Raw genomic sequence first — 16023 nt, forward strand, 5'->3', positions numbered from 1 at the left:
TCAAGCATCACTGAACATTTTGTGCAAGTTTCAGGTCACATGATCAAGGTCAAAGGTCATTTAGGGTCAATGAACTTTGGCCGAATTGGGGATATCTGTTGAATTCCCATCATAACTTTGAAAGTTTATGGATCTGATTCATGAAACTTGGACATAATAGTAATCAAGCATAACTGAACATTTTGTGCAAGTTTCAGGTCTCATGATTAAGGTCAAAGGTCATTTAGGGTCAATGAACTTTGGCCGAATCGGGGGTATCTGTTGAATTACCATCATAACTTTGAAAGTTTATTGGTCTAGTTCGTTAAACTTGGACATTAGAGTAATCAAGTATCACTGAACATCCTGTGCGTGTTTCAGGTCACATGTCCAAGGTCAAAGGTCAATGAACTTTAGCCGAATGGGTGTATCTGTTGAATTACCATCATAACTTTGAAAGTTTATGGATCTGATTCATGAAACTTGTACATAAGAGTAATCAAGTATCACTGAACATCCTGTTCCAGTTTCAGGTCACATGATCAAGGTCAAAGGTCATGTAAGGTCAATGAACTTTGGCCATGTTGGGGTTTTTTGTTGAATAACCATCATATCTCTGTAAGTTTATTGGTCTAGTTCATAAAAAGAGGACATAAGAGTAACCATGTATCACTGAACATCTTGTGTGAGTCAGAGTAGTATGCAAAGTCAGCACTGCTGCTATATTGAACCGCGTGATGCAGGTGAGACGGCCAGAGGCATTCCACTTGTTCATTCTTCTTTGCCCTAAAAAGTAAAGTTTACTCGGAAGTATAATTAAGAAAAAGTACTGTAAATACATTTACTGTTTAATATGGATCATAATGAGAGATCAAAATCTATATTTACTAATTCTTCATTCTTACTCATTCTCTAGGATGGCTACCTTTAATCATATCAGTAGATGGTTCCCTACATTTAATTGCGTTATACTTCCAGCTTGGGGCAGTGAACCAACTTGAATGCTTACTACTTGCAATAACCCCTAATCCAATTTATGATTGATTAACATTATCTCCTCATTAAATGTCGGTAACTTCCATTGTGATCAGAGTGGTCATTTTACTTTGTTCTGATTAAAAAAAAAATCACATTTGATTCTTGAAAAGGGGCTAAACATTAGGCTTATGGTGTAAAAATACCATCCCAAAAGTTTCGAAGGATAATATTTAATTGGGGGTTGGTTTCACTGACTGTGTATACAGCAAATCTGTTCACTACGACACATGAACTCTGGAACCCAGCATGACCTACATACAGTGTGTACAAGGTACACTAATTGTACAGTCGAGCTAATAATAGTGTATGCATTAGAGATACACACAGCAGAAAGGCAGTCAACACAGCCAACAAACTTTTTGGAATTTGAGAAAACTAGGTATGAACTGAATATACAGATGGTTCTCAAAACAGGCCAACAATTGCTCCTTGTGTCTGAATTAGATTTTTTCATTCTATATTGTGGTCTGTTTCTGTGCTTTTTAGGACAAATACTAGCACTCATACACATGTTTCATCTTAGTTTGAGAATTGTTTTAAATCAGCTGCTCACAAAGTGAAACAATCCCTTGTCCTTGCTAATATTTGATTTTTTATAAGCAAAATATACATATTGATATATTTGACCATTCTTTCTTTGTTTTAGGGTGATAACCTTACATTAGCTTACAGAGAAGGTGATGTAAGGGTAACTATAGGAGGAGCACCCTGCACAGATGTTGTTGTCAAGCTTCAGGAATTGACATGCTATGCCCCGGAGTCACCGCCATCTGAAATGGAAGGAAAGAATTTATTCGACGTCAGGGTAGGTTCACATCTAGTCTTTATCAGGATGTTAATGTACCCAGCATATAAAGTTAACATATAAACATAAATTGTCTATTGCTCTATACTCGTAGTTCAGGGCACCACAGTTCACTACTACTAATTATTATTATTCAAATTATTATTGAATAGAATGGAATTGAAGTTAATGTTTGTTTTCCTTTCCGTTTGAAGTATACAGACTCAAGATAAGCAAACCTACATAACATAGAATAAGAAAAAGCCATTGTACAAAATAAATATATCTTGTCATTATTAACAATAGTTCATATAAAAAGGAAATTTGGACGACCAAAATCAAAATGCTTGTGATGTTGGGTCACCTGGAAAATGAAAAAAAAAGATTAAGAGTGTAGGATACATATATGTTGTAATAGTTTGGAATGTATATGAAAGAAGAGAAAACTTCCATTATCATCCAACCCTCGTAGGTCTACCACGGTGCTCTGAGTTTTCTTGTGGGCCAGGTAGAGTACCTTCCTCAGGCTATTCCGTTGGCTCTCATTGTTGGGTCGGTAGCTGGTGGAGTCCTCTTCCTCCTCGTCGTCCTCATCATGGGTGTGTGCATCGCCTCCTACCGGAAGAATAATAACAACGAGAAGATCTTCAAGCAGATGGAGGAGCAGATTGGAACCCTGGAGCTCACCGTGGCCCAGGAGTGCAAGGAAGGTGAGATGATGATCCAACCCTTTCTCCTGCAAGATTTGCTCCAATTTTTCTTTGATTAGGGTTAGGAATGTGATGGTTATGTTTAAAAAAATCATCCGAGTATGACGCCTATATTTGTATTAGTTAGGAATTAGCTTCACTGGACAGCTGAATTCATGGGAACTTGTGAAGTCTGATCATCCAGTAATCATCTATTGGCAAGTCCCTCTCTTTCATGAATGGGGATGTAAACCAGTCATCTATATTACGCAGACCATCACTATTGGATAATCATGGGAAATGACAAACATATTGTGATGCATTTAAGTTTTTACACAATTTTATTTAGCAAAAAACACATGAAATTAATTGTATGGTTTTTTTTCTCTCGTCTGTTTGCTATTCATAGCCTTTGCCGAGTTGCAGACTGGTGTCCTTTCCATCACACATGACATCAAGGGACACGGAATCCCGATTCTTGATTACAGAACTTATGTTGTCAAGTCTCTGTTCCCTGAGAACCCAAATCATGCAGTGCTCAAAGAATTATCGGTGAGTCTTAGAAGAATTATTTCAATACTAGTGACTGTATAAAACTGAAGCTCATGAAAATGAATTTGGACATACGTTTGTTACACACCATACATTTCATTTGCAGATAGCTTTCTTTTTATTTATTTGAAGACGATAAAACGGTTAATGATTTCTCTACATGTGCAACTTTCTAATGATAAATGTGTAAATATTAAACAGCTGCTTTTGACATGAAACAAATGGGGTACCTTTCAATGTAGTGTAGGATGCAAATTTGCTTCGTCTTGAAACTTTTTTATTACCCCACAGTGTAGGATGCAAATTTGCTTCGTCTTGAAACTTTTTTATTACCCCACAGTGTAGGATGCAAATTTGCTTCGTCTTGAAACTTTTTTATTACCCCACAGTGTAGGATGCAAATTTGCTTCGTCTTGAAACTTTTTTATTACCCCACAGTGTAGGATGCAAATTTGCTTCGTCTTGAAACTTTTTTATTACCCCACAGTGTAGGATGCAAATTTGCTTCGTCTTGAAACTTTTTTATTACCCCACAGTGTAGGATGCAAATTTGCTTCGTCTTGAAACTTTTTTATTACCCCACAGTGTAGGATGCAAATTTGCTTCGTCTTGAAACTTTTTTATTACCCCACAGTGTAGGATGCAAATTTGCTTCGTCTTGAAACTTTTATTACCCCACAGTGTAGGATGCAAATTTGCTTCGTCTTGAAACTTTTTTATTACCCCACAGTGTAGGATGCAAATTTGCTTCGTCTTGAAACTTTTTTATTACCCCACAGTGTAGGATGCAAATTTGCTTCGTCTTGAAACTTTTTTATTACCCCACAGTGTAGGATGCAAATTTGCTTCGTCTTGAAACTTTTTTATTACCCCACAGTGTAGGATGCAAATTTGCTTCGTCTTGAAACTTTTTTATTACCCCACAGTGTAGGATGCAAATTTGCTTCGTCTTGAAACTTTTTTATTACCCCACAGTGTAGGATGCAAATTTGCTTCGTCTTGAAACTTTTTTATTACCCCACAGTGTAGGATGCAAATTTGCTTCGTCTTGAAACTTTTTTATTACCCCACAGTGTAGGATGCAAATTTGCTTCGTCTTGAAACTTTTTTATTACCCCACAGTGTAGGATGCAAATTTGCTTCGTCTTGAAACTTTTTTTATTACCCCACAGTGTAGGATGCAAATTTGCTTCGTCTTGAAACTTTTTTTATTACCCCACAGTGTAGGATGCAAATTTGCTTCGTCTTGAAACTTTTTTTATTACCCCACAGTGTAGGATGCAAATTTGCTTCGTCTTGAAACTTTTTTATTACCCCACAGTGTAGGATGCAAATTTGCTTCGTCTTGAAACTTTTTTATTACCCCACAGTGTAGGATGCAAATTTGCTTCGTCTTGAAACTTTTTTATTACCCCACAGTGATCAATTGATAAATGACTCCCATTTGACTGATTTTGTTATCAGGTTGCTGGTGTCAGGAAAGACTTCGTCCAGAAGGGTTTGTGGCAGTTTGGTCAGCTCCTCTCCAACAAGTCATTCCTCCTGATATTCATACGTGTGTTGGAGGAGCAGCGAACCCTGTCGACCAAGGATCTCAGCAACGTGGCATCCCTCCTGGTGGTGGCCTTTCAAGGAAAGATGGAGTACTGTACCGACGTCTTGAAAGCTCTGATGGCAAGGGCCATCAAACAGCACGTCAAGGAGGGCGAAGAGTCGGCCAGGGTCTTCATGAGGAGGTGAGAGAATGTTGGACTTGATATGTGGTGGTGTATATGCTCCCATCAAAGAGAGGATGCGATGGATGTGGTTTAGAAATTGGCGGTGGAGGTGGTGGTAGTGAAAGATTTGGAAGTGGAGACATTGTGAGATCTAGTTGGGTGATGGTTATAATGGTGGTGCTGAATAATAGTGGTAGTTCCTGTTATAGTGATGAGGATGGTGGAGATGATTATGCTGATGAAGAGGTTGATGAAGATAATGATGATGACATGTTGACGATGACAGTGCTGATGATGGTGGTGGTGGTGGTGATGATCATGATGATGATCATCATCATCATTATTATTGAGTAGAAGGAACTACATATTGGCAATGAATGAATGAATGAGTGAGTGAGTGAATGAATGAATGAGTGAGTGAGTGAATGAATGAATGAGTAGGTGAGTGAGTGAGTGAATAATTAAATGAATGAATGAATGAATTATGATGGTTAAAATACATCTTGCATATAAAGAGGATTGTAATGAAGAAAAATGAAATATCCACCCATTTCTTTCTTTTTTTTATTCAATCCAGGGGAGTATCTGTTGTTGAGAAGATGGTTGGCCATTGGCTTGCGGTCCTGCTCTACAATCATCTCCAAGACCATGCTGGTGAACCTCTCTTCAAACTCTTCTATGCCATCAAGCAACAGGTCGAGAAAGGACCAGTCGATTCTGTGACAGGGGAGGCCAGGTACAGTTTGACGGAGGGAAAGCTCATCAGACAACAAGTGGAAGTCAAACAATTGGTGAGAATAATGATTTTGTTTTAAAAATACCTTGTCATATTTGTTAAAAGTGTAGTCAGAAATATAAGAATGGGAAATTTGTATTAATTTATCATTTAGAAGCTAATGGAGCCAAAGCTGTGCTGATCATCAACAAACTCTAGCCTCTTGATATCGCCTTTTGTCAGCTGTTGATCCCAATGATGTTGCCTGATTTTAAGATCAATGCTCCGACAGCTGTATTTAAACTTCCTGCTCAGCACCATGTCTGTCTCGCTTCCTTTTTTTGTCAATTTACTATTACCGCATATGGCTCTGATATTATTAGAATTTGGGAAACGTTTTGTCTATGTTTTAAATATTTAGATGTCTGTATGAAAAGTTTAATGATTAGTAGTATTCACAGGAAAGCATAATCTCAAATATGATCATAACTTATGTGCTGTAATGTTTTGTAAGTTGACTACTTCACTGTAATCTGAAGCACTCTGTATTAAATTGGGTCTTTTTCTCCTTATGTATCCCTCATAGACTTTGAAGGCTCAGGGTCCAGACCGAAACACTCCTATGGTCGAGGTCAAAGTCTTGGACTGTGATACCATCTCCCAGACAAAGGCTAAGATCCTTGATGCCATCTACAAGACATCGCCCTATTCACAAAGACCCAAGAAGGAGGAACTTGATCTAGGTAAATATCATATCTTCTTATGTAGACTGAAATGTTGCTTAGATATGAAATTAAGATGTTATAGCAAGGGAGGTCAAGTTTTGGCCTTTTTCCATTGTGATGATTTCTTTTGTGAAATGGGACATAACTTAGGTTATTATTTTTCATTACTGATATGTTCTGTAGTGGAGCATGGATATTTTACTGCTGCCACCATTATGGTGTAATGGGGCATTGTATATGAATGTATATCCCACCGCTGCCACCATTATGGTGTAATGGGGCATTGTATATGAATGTATATCCCACCGCTGCCACCATTATGGTGTAATGGACATTGTATATGCATGGATATCCCACCGCTGCCACCATCATGGTGTAATGGGACATTATATATGCATGGATATCCCACTGCTGCCACCATCATGGTGTAATGGGACATTATATATGCATGGATATCCCACCGCTGCCACCATCATGGTGTAATGGGACATTGTATATTCATGGATATCCCACCGCTGCCACCATCATGGTGTAATGGGACATTATATATGCATGGATATCCCACTGCTGCCACCATTATGGTGTAATGGGACATTGTATATGCATGGATATCCCACCGCTGCCACCATTATGGTGTAATGGGACATTGTATATGCATGGATATCCCACCGCTGCCACCATTATGGTGTAATGGGACATTGTATATGAATGGATATCCCACTGCTGCCACCATTATGGTGTAATGGGGCATTGTATATGAATGGATATCCCACCGCTGCCACCATTATGGTGTAATGGGGCATTGTATATGAATGTATATCCCACCACCTCCACCATCATGGTGTAATGGGACATTATATATGCATGAATATCCCACTGCTGCCACCATGTTGTGTAAATGGTATTGTATGTACATGTATATTCCACCATTGTCAATATGTTCTGTAGTAGGGCATTGTATTTGAATGTATATCCCATTGCTATCACAATTATAGGTAATACATCATAAAGATGCCATCAGTATATAAAATAACTTCTTTGGTATATCACTCATTTTTTCCCCCTATTTCAGAATGGTATGATCGACCTGGTGGCAAACTTCTTCTTTTTGATGACGATGCTCTGAGACCAATGGAGGGAGGTTGGAGAAAGCTCAACACCCTTTCACATTATCAGGTATGACGATCAAGTTAGGTTGTTTAGAGTTATGTATAAGTTTCATGTCGTTATTAGTTATGAATTAAGATTGCTTGCATTCATTTTCCCAGAGCATTATTTTATGGAGCTGCCATCTTTGAATTTCAACTCTCTGCTTCAGGGAGACATTACTGTGACATCTGGAGCCCCCGTCTCACAAAGAGTTGTGATTGATCCGATCAACCACAACTATGGACGGCCAGCGACAACATCTGAAATGCAAATTTGTTCAAAATATTCTCTAGATATGATGTATATTCATACATTCATCGTTCTCTTGAAGACTCAGTGTGATTCTTTTTGTTTGTTAAGGAGTTTGCGCTAGTTTCCTGTGGGAAAAAATTATGGCATGGATGGATTCCCATGCAGTTGAGATTGATTGGATCAATCATAACTCTTTGTAAGATGGGGCCCAGAATAGTCTGTGTCAGCATCGTACAATCAAGGGATTCACTCTGTATTCGAGGAGATATTGAATATTTGCCATTTTGCAGGATTGAGCAGGATTGATGAAGTTTATCTTTTGTTTGATGTTTTTGACAGGTTATGGAAGGTGCAACAGTATACCTGCTTCAGGCTCAGGGAAGCAGTGGATCCTTACATTCCAATCATTCATCACCGGCTAGATCATACAGTAAGTTCATTCATTTCACAAGTATCTTGTAGGACAATAATAATGATTATTTCTGATATGATTTCTAATTTCCCTCCAAATTAGGCAAATTCAACAGTATGTCATATACAGGTGAATTTTTATTTCTACTTTTCATGTTTACATTGTACATTAAACGGGCACCGAAATTGTGAACCTCTACATGTATAAGTAGCCAAACACTTCTTCATAATATTTGTTTCAGTTGCATCAGTATTTGTGTTGATTTTACTTGATTTTGGTTTTTATCAATTTTTTTCTTTTTAGGGTTTGATTCGATTTCAATGAATACATACTTTTAAATGCAGATAATTCAGGGAAGTTATAAAGGTTTTCTTGAGGAGATAGTTATAAATAGACATATTTACTCTATTTCCTGTGCTTCTTTCAGGTAATGTGAATGTTAGCTTTAACGCCCAGACGCCTGCATCCTCCATGTCACCTATGATCACTCTGGACTATGAGAATGCGAATAGGATGTGGCACCTGGTCAAGCCTCAAGACCACCAACAACTAGAGAATGGTGTCACGGATAGGAAGATGATGGCCGAGATATACCTCCCCAGACTCTTAACCACAAAGGTATGATAGTCCAGTTCATAAACGAATCATTCTTACAAATTTTGCCATTGGAAGTTAAACTTGGTCATTCTTGAGGCTGCAGATGGAATGATTGGGTGTTGGATAAAATTTGAAAGGACAATTTTATATTCAAACATCACGTTTATATTTCATGTAAAATTTAATTAAGTAGTGTATAGGAGTCTATTGTAAAGTATCAATAGGCAGTGATTGGTCACACAACATATCATTTACATGACATTCTAAGCTGGATTGTAAGTGATTGAATCAGAAGAAGAATAAGTAGATCATTAAGAAATATTTGTAGTTATTGAGGTGATGTATGATAATCAAAATCTAGTTATTACATATTGATTGATTGATTTATTTATTCATTTATTTGTTTATTTATTTATTTTCTCATGATGACAAAATATTTGTGATGGTATAGTTAATAAACAGTAGAGTGGTTTGAGCAAAATTTGTGTTGCATAGAAATTTTTAGATTGGTTCTTATCATTTCGTCAATTTCTCTCTTTGTTCCTCCCCAGACCATCTTACACAAGTTTGTGGATGACCTCGTAACGACCGTCTTCATCTTGAACGATGGAAATTCCTTGCCTCTCGCCATCAAGTATCTCTTTGACTTCCTGGATGAGCAGGCCCATGAGAATGGTATCACAGATCCAGCCATCATCCATGCATGGAAATCAAACAGGTAGGAATGTACATACAGCATAATAAAAGTGATAATGTCATATCTAGAAATATCTAACATATCCAGGCATGCTGGGGCTTAAGTGAAATTCAAGGTTCACAAATCTTAAGAAAGAAAACCTCACAAGCTTAGATATGATAGTTTGAACAAAGATGTATACTGATTGAATCATCGTACATATTTTAAATTAATATATATTTGCTCTTTTGAAATAGCGATTTCATAAAATCATGATTTCTTTTGCACTATCTGTTGTAGGTTTAGTGGGTCAAAGAATGATATAAAATATTTAATTCTACACAAGTAGACTTAGCTGAAAACAAAATAATTTAGAAATTTCTTTTTCTTTTTTTACTCTGTGAAAAGTGCCTTCAAGCCATTATCATGATATTCATGTATGTACTTTCTATTTCTTCTCCAGCCTACCCCTTCGTTTCTGGGTTAACCTCATCAAAAACCCAGATATGATCTTTGACATCCACAAGGCTGATACTGTGGACTCCTGTCTATCCGTCGTAGCCCAATGTGTGATGGAAGCCTGTTCAGTCTCGGAGCAACAACTCAACAAGAATTCACCAGCGAGCAAGCTACTTTATGCAAAAGACATTCCTACATATAAGGAATATGTTTCACAGTAAGTTAACTACATACCTCATAATTTTTTTTCAGGTAGTTGCTAAATATTCTTGACATTATCTAAATCTAACTGATAATGAAATTAATGCTCACTACAATTTTCTTGTTCAAAATGATTATTTGACCATTATCAATAGAAAAAAGCACATTGAGCCAAAATTTATACTTTACCATGAATAATAAGACTTAATAATTGTTACACTAAATTGATAGTATATAGTGTATATAGTGTATATGCGTTCGTTTTTGGACTTATTTTCATCGAGCTTTGCTACGAGCAACACGTTTAATTAGCCGATAGACAACCAACTGTTGTGCGACGATACTCCGTGGAGGTTTATGCACACTACTGGAAGAAGAAGAAGAAGAAGATAGTAGATAAATGGGATTCAATAATAGTAGTGTCAGATGAATAAGGATTATACCAAATGATATGTTACTTACAGCGTAAAAGACATTTTAGCCACTGCTGCCCTTTTCAAGGAATTATTTGAATCATGAGTATTTGAATAGCAAAGGGAAAACTTCTAAGGTCATTGTATCCTCACTAACTGAATAGTTAACTTTGTTTTTTTTTTTTTTCAAAAGGTACTACAGAGACATCCAGAGTATGCCGGTGATCAGTGACCAGGATATGAATGCCATGTTGGCTGAACACTCACAAAGACATCACTATGATTTCCATATGCTGTCAGCCCTCAATGAGCTCTACTTCGGCTATGCCTGCAAGTACAGAAGTGAGGTTAGTATAATATGGAAGTAACCAGTTTTCATCTTGCACTATTGTGCAAGTACCCACCACACAAGACTAAAACAACACTAGGTCATTTTTTTATGTCAACCCACGAGTGTGAACAAACTTCCCCCCCCCCGACCTAGGGAATTCAAGAAGTTGACATAATTTCAAGTTAAAATTAAAAACCCATCTATTCCAATAGTATGTACAGCACCTAGGAGGCTCTTGCAGTGCAATATAAATAGTTTTTGCGCTATATGAATACATATTATTATTGTGATAAAGACCCTGTATGCAATTTTGTTGTTACCTTGTATATTTCCATAGGTTTTTTTTTGAAGTAGATATGTATAATCTTAAAGCTTTGTTATCATCGTTCTGTATTGTTTAAAACCTACAGCTTGTAAAATACATGAATGAATAATAATTGATGTTGATTTGAAAGGAAGAAGAAAAGAAACAAATGAGAATTTGAAACAAGTAAGGAAAAAAATGAAAAGAAAAGACAATTAAAATATGAAAGTAAAAAATTTGTAGTATGATGAAATTATTTCAGAAAGAAACGAGAATTTGAAACAAGTAAAAAAAAAAACGAAAAGAAAAGACATGCAAGTATGAAAGTAAAAATTGTAATATAAGAATATAATCAATACAGAACTTTTATAGAATGGGGATAATTGTATGATGACATTATTTAAACTTTTACCATCCTAGATTGACGGGGGCAAGCTTTCAACCACTTTTTTTTGTTAATTTCTCATGCAATTTAATTAGTCACACATTTCCTTGTGCGGCGTGATGTTTCTGTGTTCGCTGGTGCAAAGATTGGCAGCAATGAATATGCAGTTGAGTGTGGGATTAATATTTTTATCCATAAATAGGATGTAAACTCCACAAATATTTATTTGTCAATATTATTGTTTTCCTTATTTTTAATTTAGTTTTCGCTCTTCCCTCTCTTTGATTTACAGTTAATAACAGCCTTAGATGAGGACAGTACAGCCATCAAACAGGGCCATGCTGAGAAGATTGAAGACATTGAAAGAATCATGTCCAAATCATTCTGACAAATAACCATCAACCCAATGGAAGCAAGCAGAAAGAATGGGATCGTGCTACCAGACTCTGATATCAAATCCACCGCCTGTTAGAGAGAGAGTGAGGGAGAGATCAAAAGAACAAGAGAGATAGAGTGAGTGAGTGATGAAGAGAGCAAGAGAGAGAGAGAGAGAGGGTGAAAAGAGCAAGAGAGAATAAAGAGAGGACCTTGATGTAAACAAAAAAAATGTAAGTACTTGAGACATCTCAACTGAAATAATTAATTTCAACTCAAAGTAATTTGAATCTGGAATTTAGTGTAAACTTCTTTTTTTGATAAAATTTAGGAACCTTAGTTTGAGAAAGAAATTAGTGTTAGATTAATTTTGGTGCAGAGTAACAGTAAAATGAATGAGTGGGAGTACACAACGAAGTACATTACACTTTTGATATTTTGTTTCAATAGATGAATTGCTTTCTTAGAATTAATTTTCCAGCCACAATGAAGTAACAATAAACTGATGAAAGATAGAGAGATGATATTAGATACAAGAGAAAAGGGAGTCTGAAACGAACCATTCCAAGAAAATTCTGCCTGCTTTGATTGGGTTGATAGTAAACAGAGAAGTTTATATCAGATTATATATATTTTTATATATTGATACAAATTAATGTACAGAAGAAAACCTTATCACTTCCAAGAGCTGTTCATTTTAACAAATTTCTGTCATTTTTCTTTTTGCAATTGTATGATGAACTTGTGCTTTTCTTAGAGCTTGATAGCAGCTGTAAAAAAAAATAGTTGTAGCATCAATATTTTCATCCAGCTTCGCATTGTTATGGTTTTTGTAATAGAAATGTGCATTGATAAGTGAAATGCAAAGGAATTGTTCCTAGGTGCTTGTAATCAATCTACTGCTTTCATTTTATTTCATTTGATGCAAACTGGCTTAAAGGATTAATAATTATCCAAGGATAGAGATTCCATTCTGAATGGAAGTTCTCAGTAAATCTAGGCTACTGTTAGGTTGTTGCAAGGGAGATGATTTGGGGAACAAATTAATGGAATATTGTACAATTCGCTCCTACATTTCTGAATGATCTTTATGGTTTGATTGAGAAATCTGGAATTTGTTGGATTACATGATGTCTATATTATTTATGATTCTTATTCATAATGGGATAATGAATTCAAAGATTTTACTCATTCAGAGAAGTTGATTTATATTTAAATTTATATAATTACTGAGATATTTTTGAATAAGTCTTAGTATCTTAGTATTTATCTTCATTTTAATAACATAAAGATATAAAATAAATAAAGAAATGCAATGTTATTTCATTATTGCATATAACCTGACCCCAAAATATTGTTAATGTTATCCTTATTGCAGTATTGAAAATTGGGGTTTCATGAATTGATATTGAGTGCATACTCTACTGATTTTGCAAGTCAAAACGCTTCTTTTTAATTCCCAAGTACATCAATTACTACTTTCAAATTAATGTTTATTTTAGCTATTGCTTTAAGTAAATTTTAGCCCCTAACCTACTGTTTTACATATGTATTTATATAAAAAGTACATTGACGAAAAATACATTAAAACTTCATTTAGTTATCCATTATTTAGTACAATATAGTACAATATTTAATAAGTTTAAGCAATACCAAAGAGCTCTATGGCAGTACTCCCTTTTTAGCATTTAATTTATGCCCTATTCCTTAATTGTGACTTTCCTTGTTAACCATTTTCAATACTGCATTTATACTTTAATCTTTACCTATAATTTAGATATGTGTCTGGGCACTTTTACCCATAACAAGTTTGGTAAACTTGTATTTATGCAAATTCCCTATTTAAAACAAAACGGATGTTTTTCCCAAATATGCAAGCATTTTTATATTACTGTCATTTCCATCTTTAACAATTATGTAATTTGATATTTGGTTATATTGTATTTAACATATTATGTAGTTAGAATAAAGTGTTGAAAGAAATCCTTCGCAAAGTTAGAAAGTAAAATATACTATGTTAGTCATTCATATTGTATTCAGGAAATCCTAATAACTTGATTTCTCATTGTTCATGACAGCTTTTCTTTATTATTTGCTATGTTCAGCTTGTATTCCTTTATTGCAAATGAGTGAATGTTTCACTGATGTAAAGTATTATGATAGTCTTCATCAAAAGTGCCATTATTATGTTAAACATTATATGATTATTTATACAGTGTATTTGTGTTTGGCTATACAGTATATGGATTTTTTTCCCACATTCCATGTTTATAACAAAATTGTAATGTCAAGCACTTTTGAAAAAACTCTAGTTTACATATGCCTTGTATCGTGAGCAGGGTTTTTTTTTTTGGGCGGGGGGGTGACAGATGAGATGGGATAAGCAAAATTTTGTCTCATTTTTCAAACATAGGGAATAGACCTGATTGATATAGTGTCGTGGGATTGATGGTACATGTTATATTGCACCAGTATGACAGCCATGATCATTTGTGTAGGTTTATTCTGGTTTGATATAAAAAAAAATTAAAAAAAAACAGTGTCTTGTGGGTTCGTATTGTTCAAGAAACTAAAAAAAAATTTGTTATTGCGAAATATTTTGTGGTTGGTTTTTTTGTTAATCATGAAGCCAGTCTGAAATTATTGGACATAGTTTGCTTTTAATGAAAAATTGCATGTGGAAATTTAACAAAAAGGGGGCGGTCACATTCCCAAATAATCATAGACGCTGATTTACTCGTGTTCTCTGTAGTATTGTTTAGTAGGGAGAGATATATTCAAATGATTGATTGCTGTACAAATTTATGGTTATCTAAAACTGTATACCAAGAAATGCTGAATACTTCCGTACAAAGTGATATTTTATATGGATAGCGAAGACGATAAGCACTATTTTATATATCTTGCTCAATCATGATACCAACAAAACTATGAAAGCAATAATGTGTATTGTTGGATACTCGTAATCACATTGACTATGCATAATGTACATGTAGTAGGATTTGCTTGTATACACAGCTGATATACCAACATTATGTGATGGAAAATAGGAATATCAAGCTAGTTGCATGTTTTGATGGTGGTTGTGGTGATGGTGATGATGATAATGATGATTTTGATGATAGCGGTGATGATGATTATAAAGATGATGATGATGATGATGATTGTGATGATGATGATGTTAAAGATGATAGTGATGATGATGATGTTACAGATGATGGTGATAATGATTGTGATGATGATGATGTTAAAGATGATGGTGATGATGATGATGATGACCAATCAGCACCACCAATATCATCATCATAGACAAAGATGATAGCATCTATGATTATTATTTTTTTTACTTTATGAATTGATTCAGTACTTCAAGTTAACTATTGTAGATGAAGGGATACATTTGACAAGGAGTGACATATTGATTACATTTATGTACCGTTTGTAACAGATATGCTGTATTTTATCATGCAAAGTCTGTAACATTATGAAATGATTATCTAACTTTATTTGTTATGTGATAGAACATGAAGTGTAGTAATGTTCTGTATTTTTGATAAAATGATGTATTTAAAAGTTGATGCAAAGTGAAACAAATCTTGGGAATCGATCTTCCATGTAATTGCCAGATTGTACAGTTAGTAAAAGATATTGAAATCATGAGTATGTAAATATTCTTGTATGTATTTAAAGATATATGAAGATGTTGTTATGAGCATGTATATTGACACTTTGTTCTCGCTTGTCTGTTTCATACTCTTTCCTGCTGTCTGAAAAAAAATGATATTCTTCAACTCATTTTACATATTTTCCAAGAAAAAATGCAGATGTTGAGAAATAAATAAAATCTTGAGATTAATTCTTTAATTTTGACTTGTGATTTTATCATTACTAGTATTATTTTCAACTTTACCTTTCAAGTATTTCATGACCGTCGGAGGTGTCCACGTGTTTTATCCATGAATACCATATATGAACTTGAGTTCTTGCATGACTTATATATTAACTGGGGGGTGTTTCACAAAGATTTAAGTATGACTTAGAGTCGCACTTAAATACCGAGTTGCGTATGGTATGAAAGGCTTGACCGCATTGGTCAGATCGTGTCATGAGGACGCGCACTATTGCGTATCTATCAATAAGATCGCGCGTTGCATATCATGTACGCGTCGGTATTTAAGTGCGACTCTAAGTCATACTTAAATCTTTGTGAAACACCCCCCCCCCCCCAGCTTTATGAATTGTCCCAAGACTGAGAAGGTTATCAGAGAT

The 16023-nt window shown here is 35.2% G+C and overlaps 1 protein-coding gene across 1 annotated transcript in view; it reads left to right on the forward strand.

The window, feature by feature from the left end:
• The window catches only part of LOC121411870 (plexin-A2-like), a 33005-nt gene extending 18314 nt beyond the window's left edge, over positions 1 to 14691 (forward strand). Inside the window, exons 15-27 of the mRNA XM_041604755.1 lie at positions 1664 to 1822; positions 2274 to 2511; positions 2900 to 3042; positions 4507 to 4778; positions 5338 to 5551; positions 6062 to 6218; positions 7273 to 7376; positions 7941 to 8031; positions 8441 to 8631; positions 9162 to 9328; positions 9750 to 9962; positions 10553 to 10706; positions 11672 to 14691. Of these exons, the coding sequence (XP_041460689.1) occupies positions 1664 to 1822; positions 2274 to 2511; positions 2900 to 3042; positions 4507 to 4778; positions 5338 to 5551; positions 6062 to 6218; positions 7273 to 7376; positions 7941 to 8031; positions 8441 to 8631; positions 9162 to 9328; positions 9750 to 9962; positions 10553 to 10706; positions 11672 to 11767 (2199 nt within the window). The 3' untranslated portion in view covers positions 11768 to 14691. The remainder of the gene's footprint in view (positions 1 to 1663; positions 1823 to 2273; positions 2512 to 2899; positions 3043 to 4506; positions 4779 to 5337; positions 5552 to 6061; positions 6219 to 7272; positions 7377 to 7940; positions 8032 to 8440; positions 8632 to 9161; positions 9329 to 9749; positions 9963 to 10552; positions 10707 to 11671) is intronic.
• Positions 14692 to 16023: the final 1332 nt, after the last annotated feature.

Source organism: Lytechinus variegatus, chromosome 3, assembly GCF_018143015.1.
Source record: "Lytechinus variegatus isolate NC3 chromosome 3, Lvar_3.0, whole genome shotgun sequence".
In the NCBI taxonomy this organism is placed as follows: Eukaryota; Metazoa; Echinodermata; class Echinoidea; order Temnopleuroida; family Toxopneustidae; genus Lytechinus; species Lytechinus variegatus.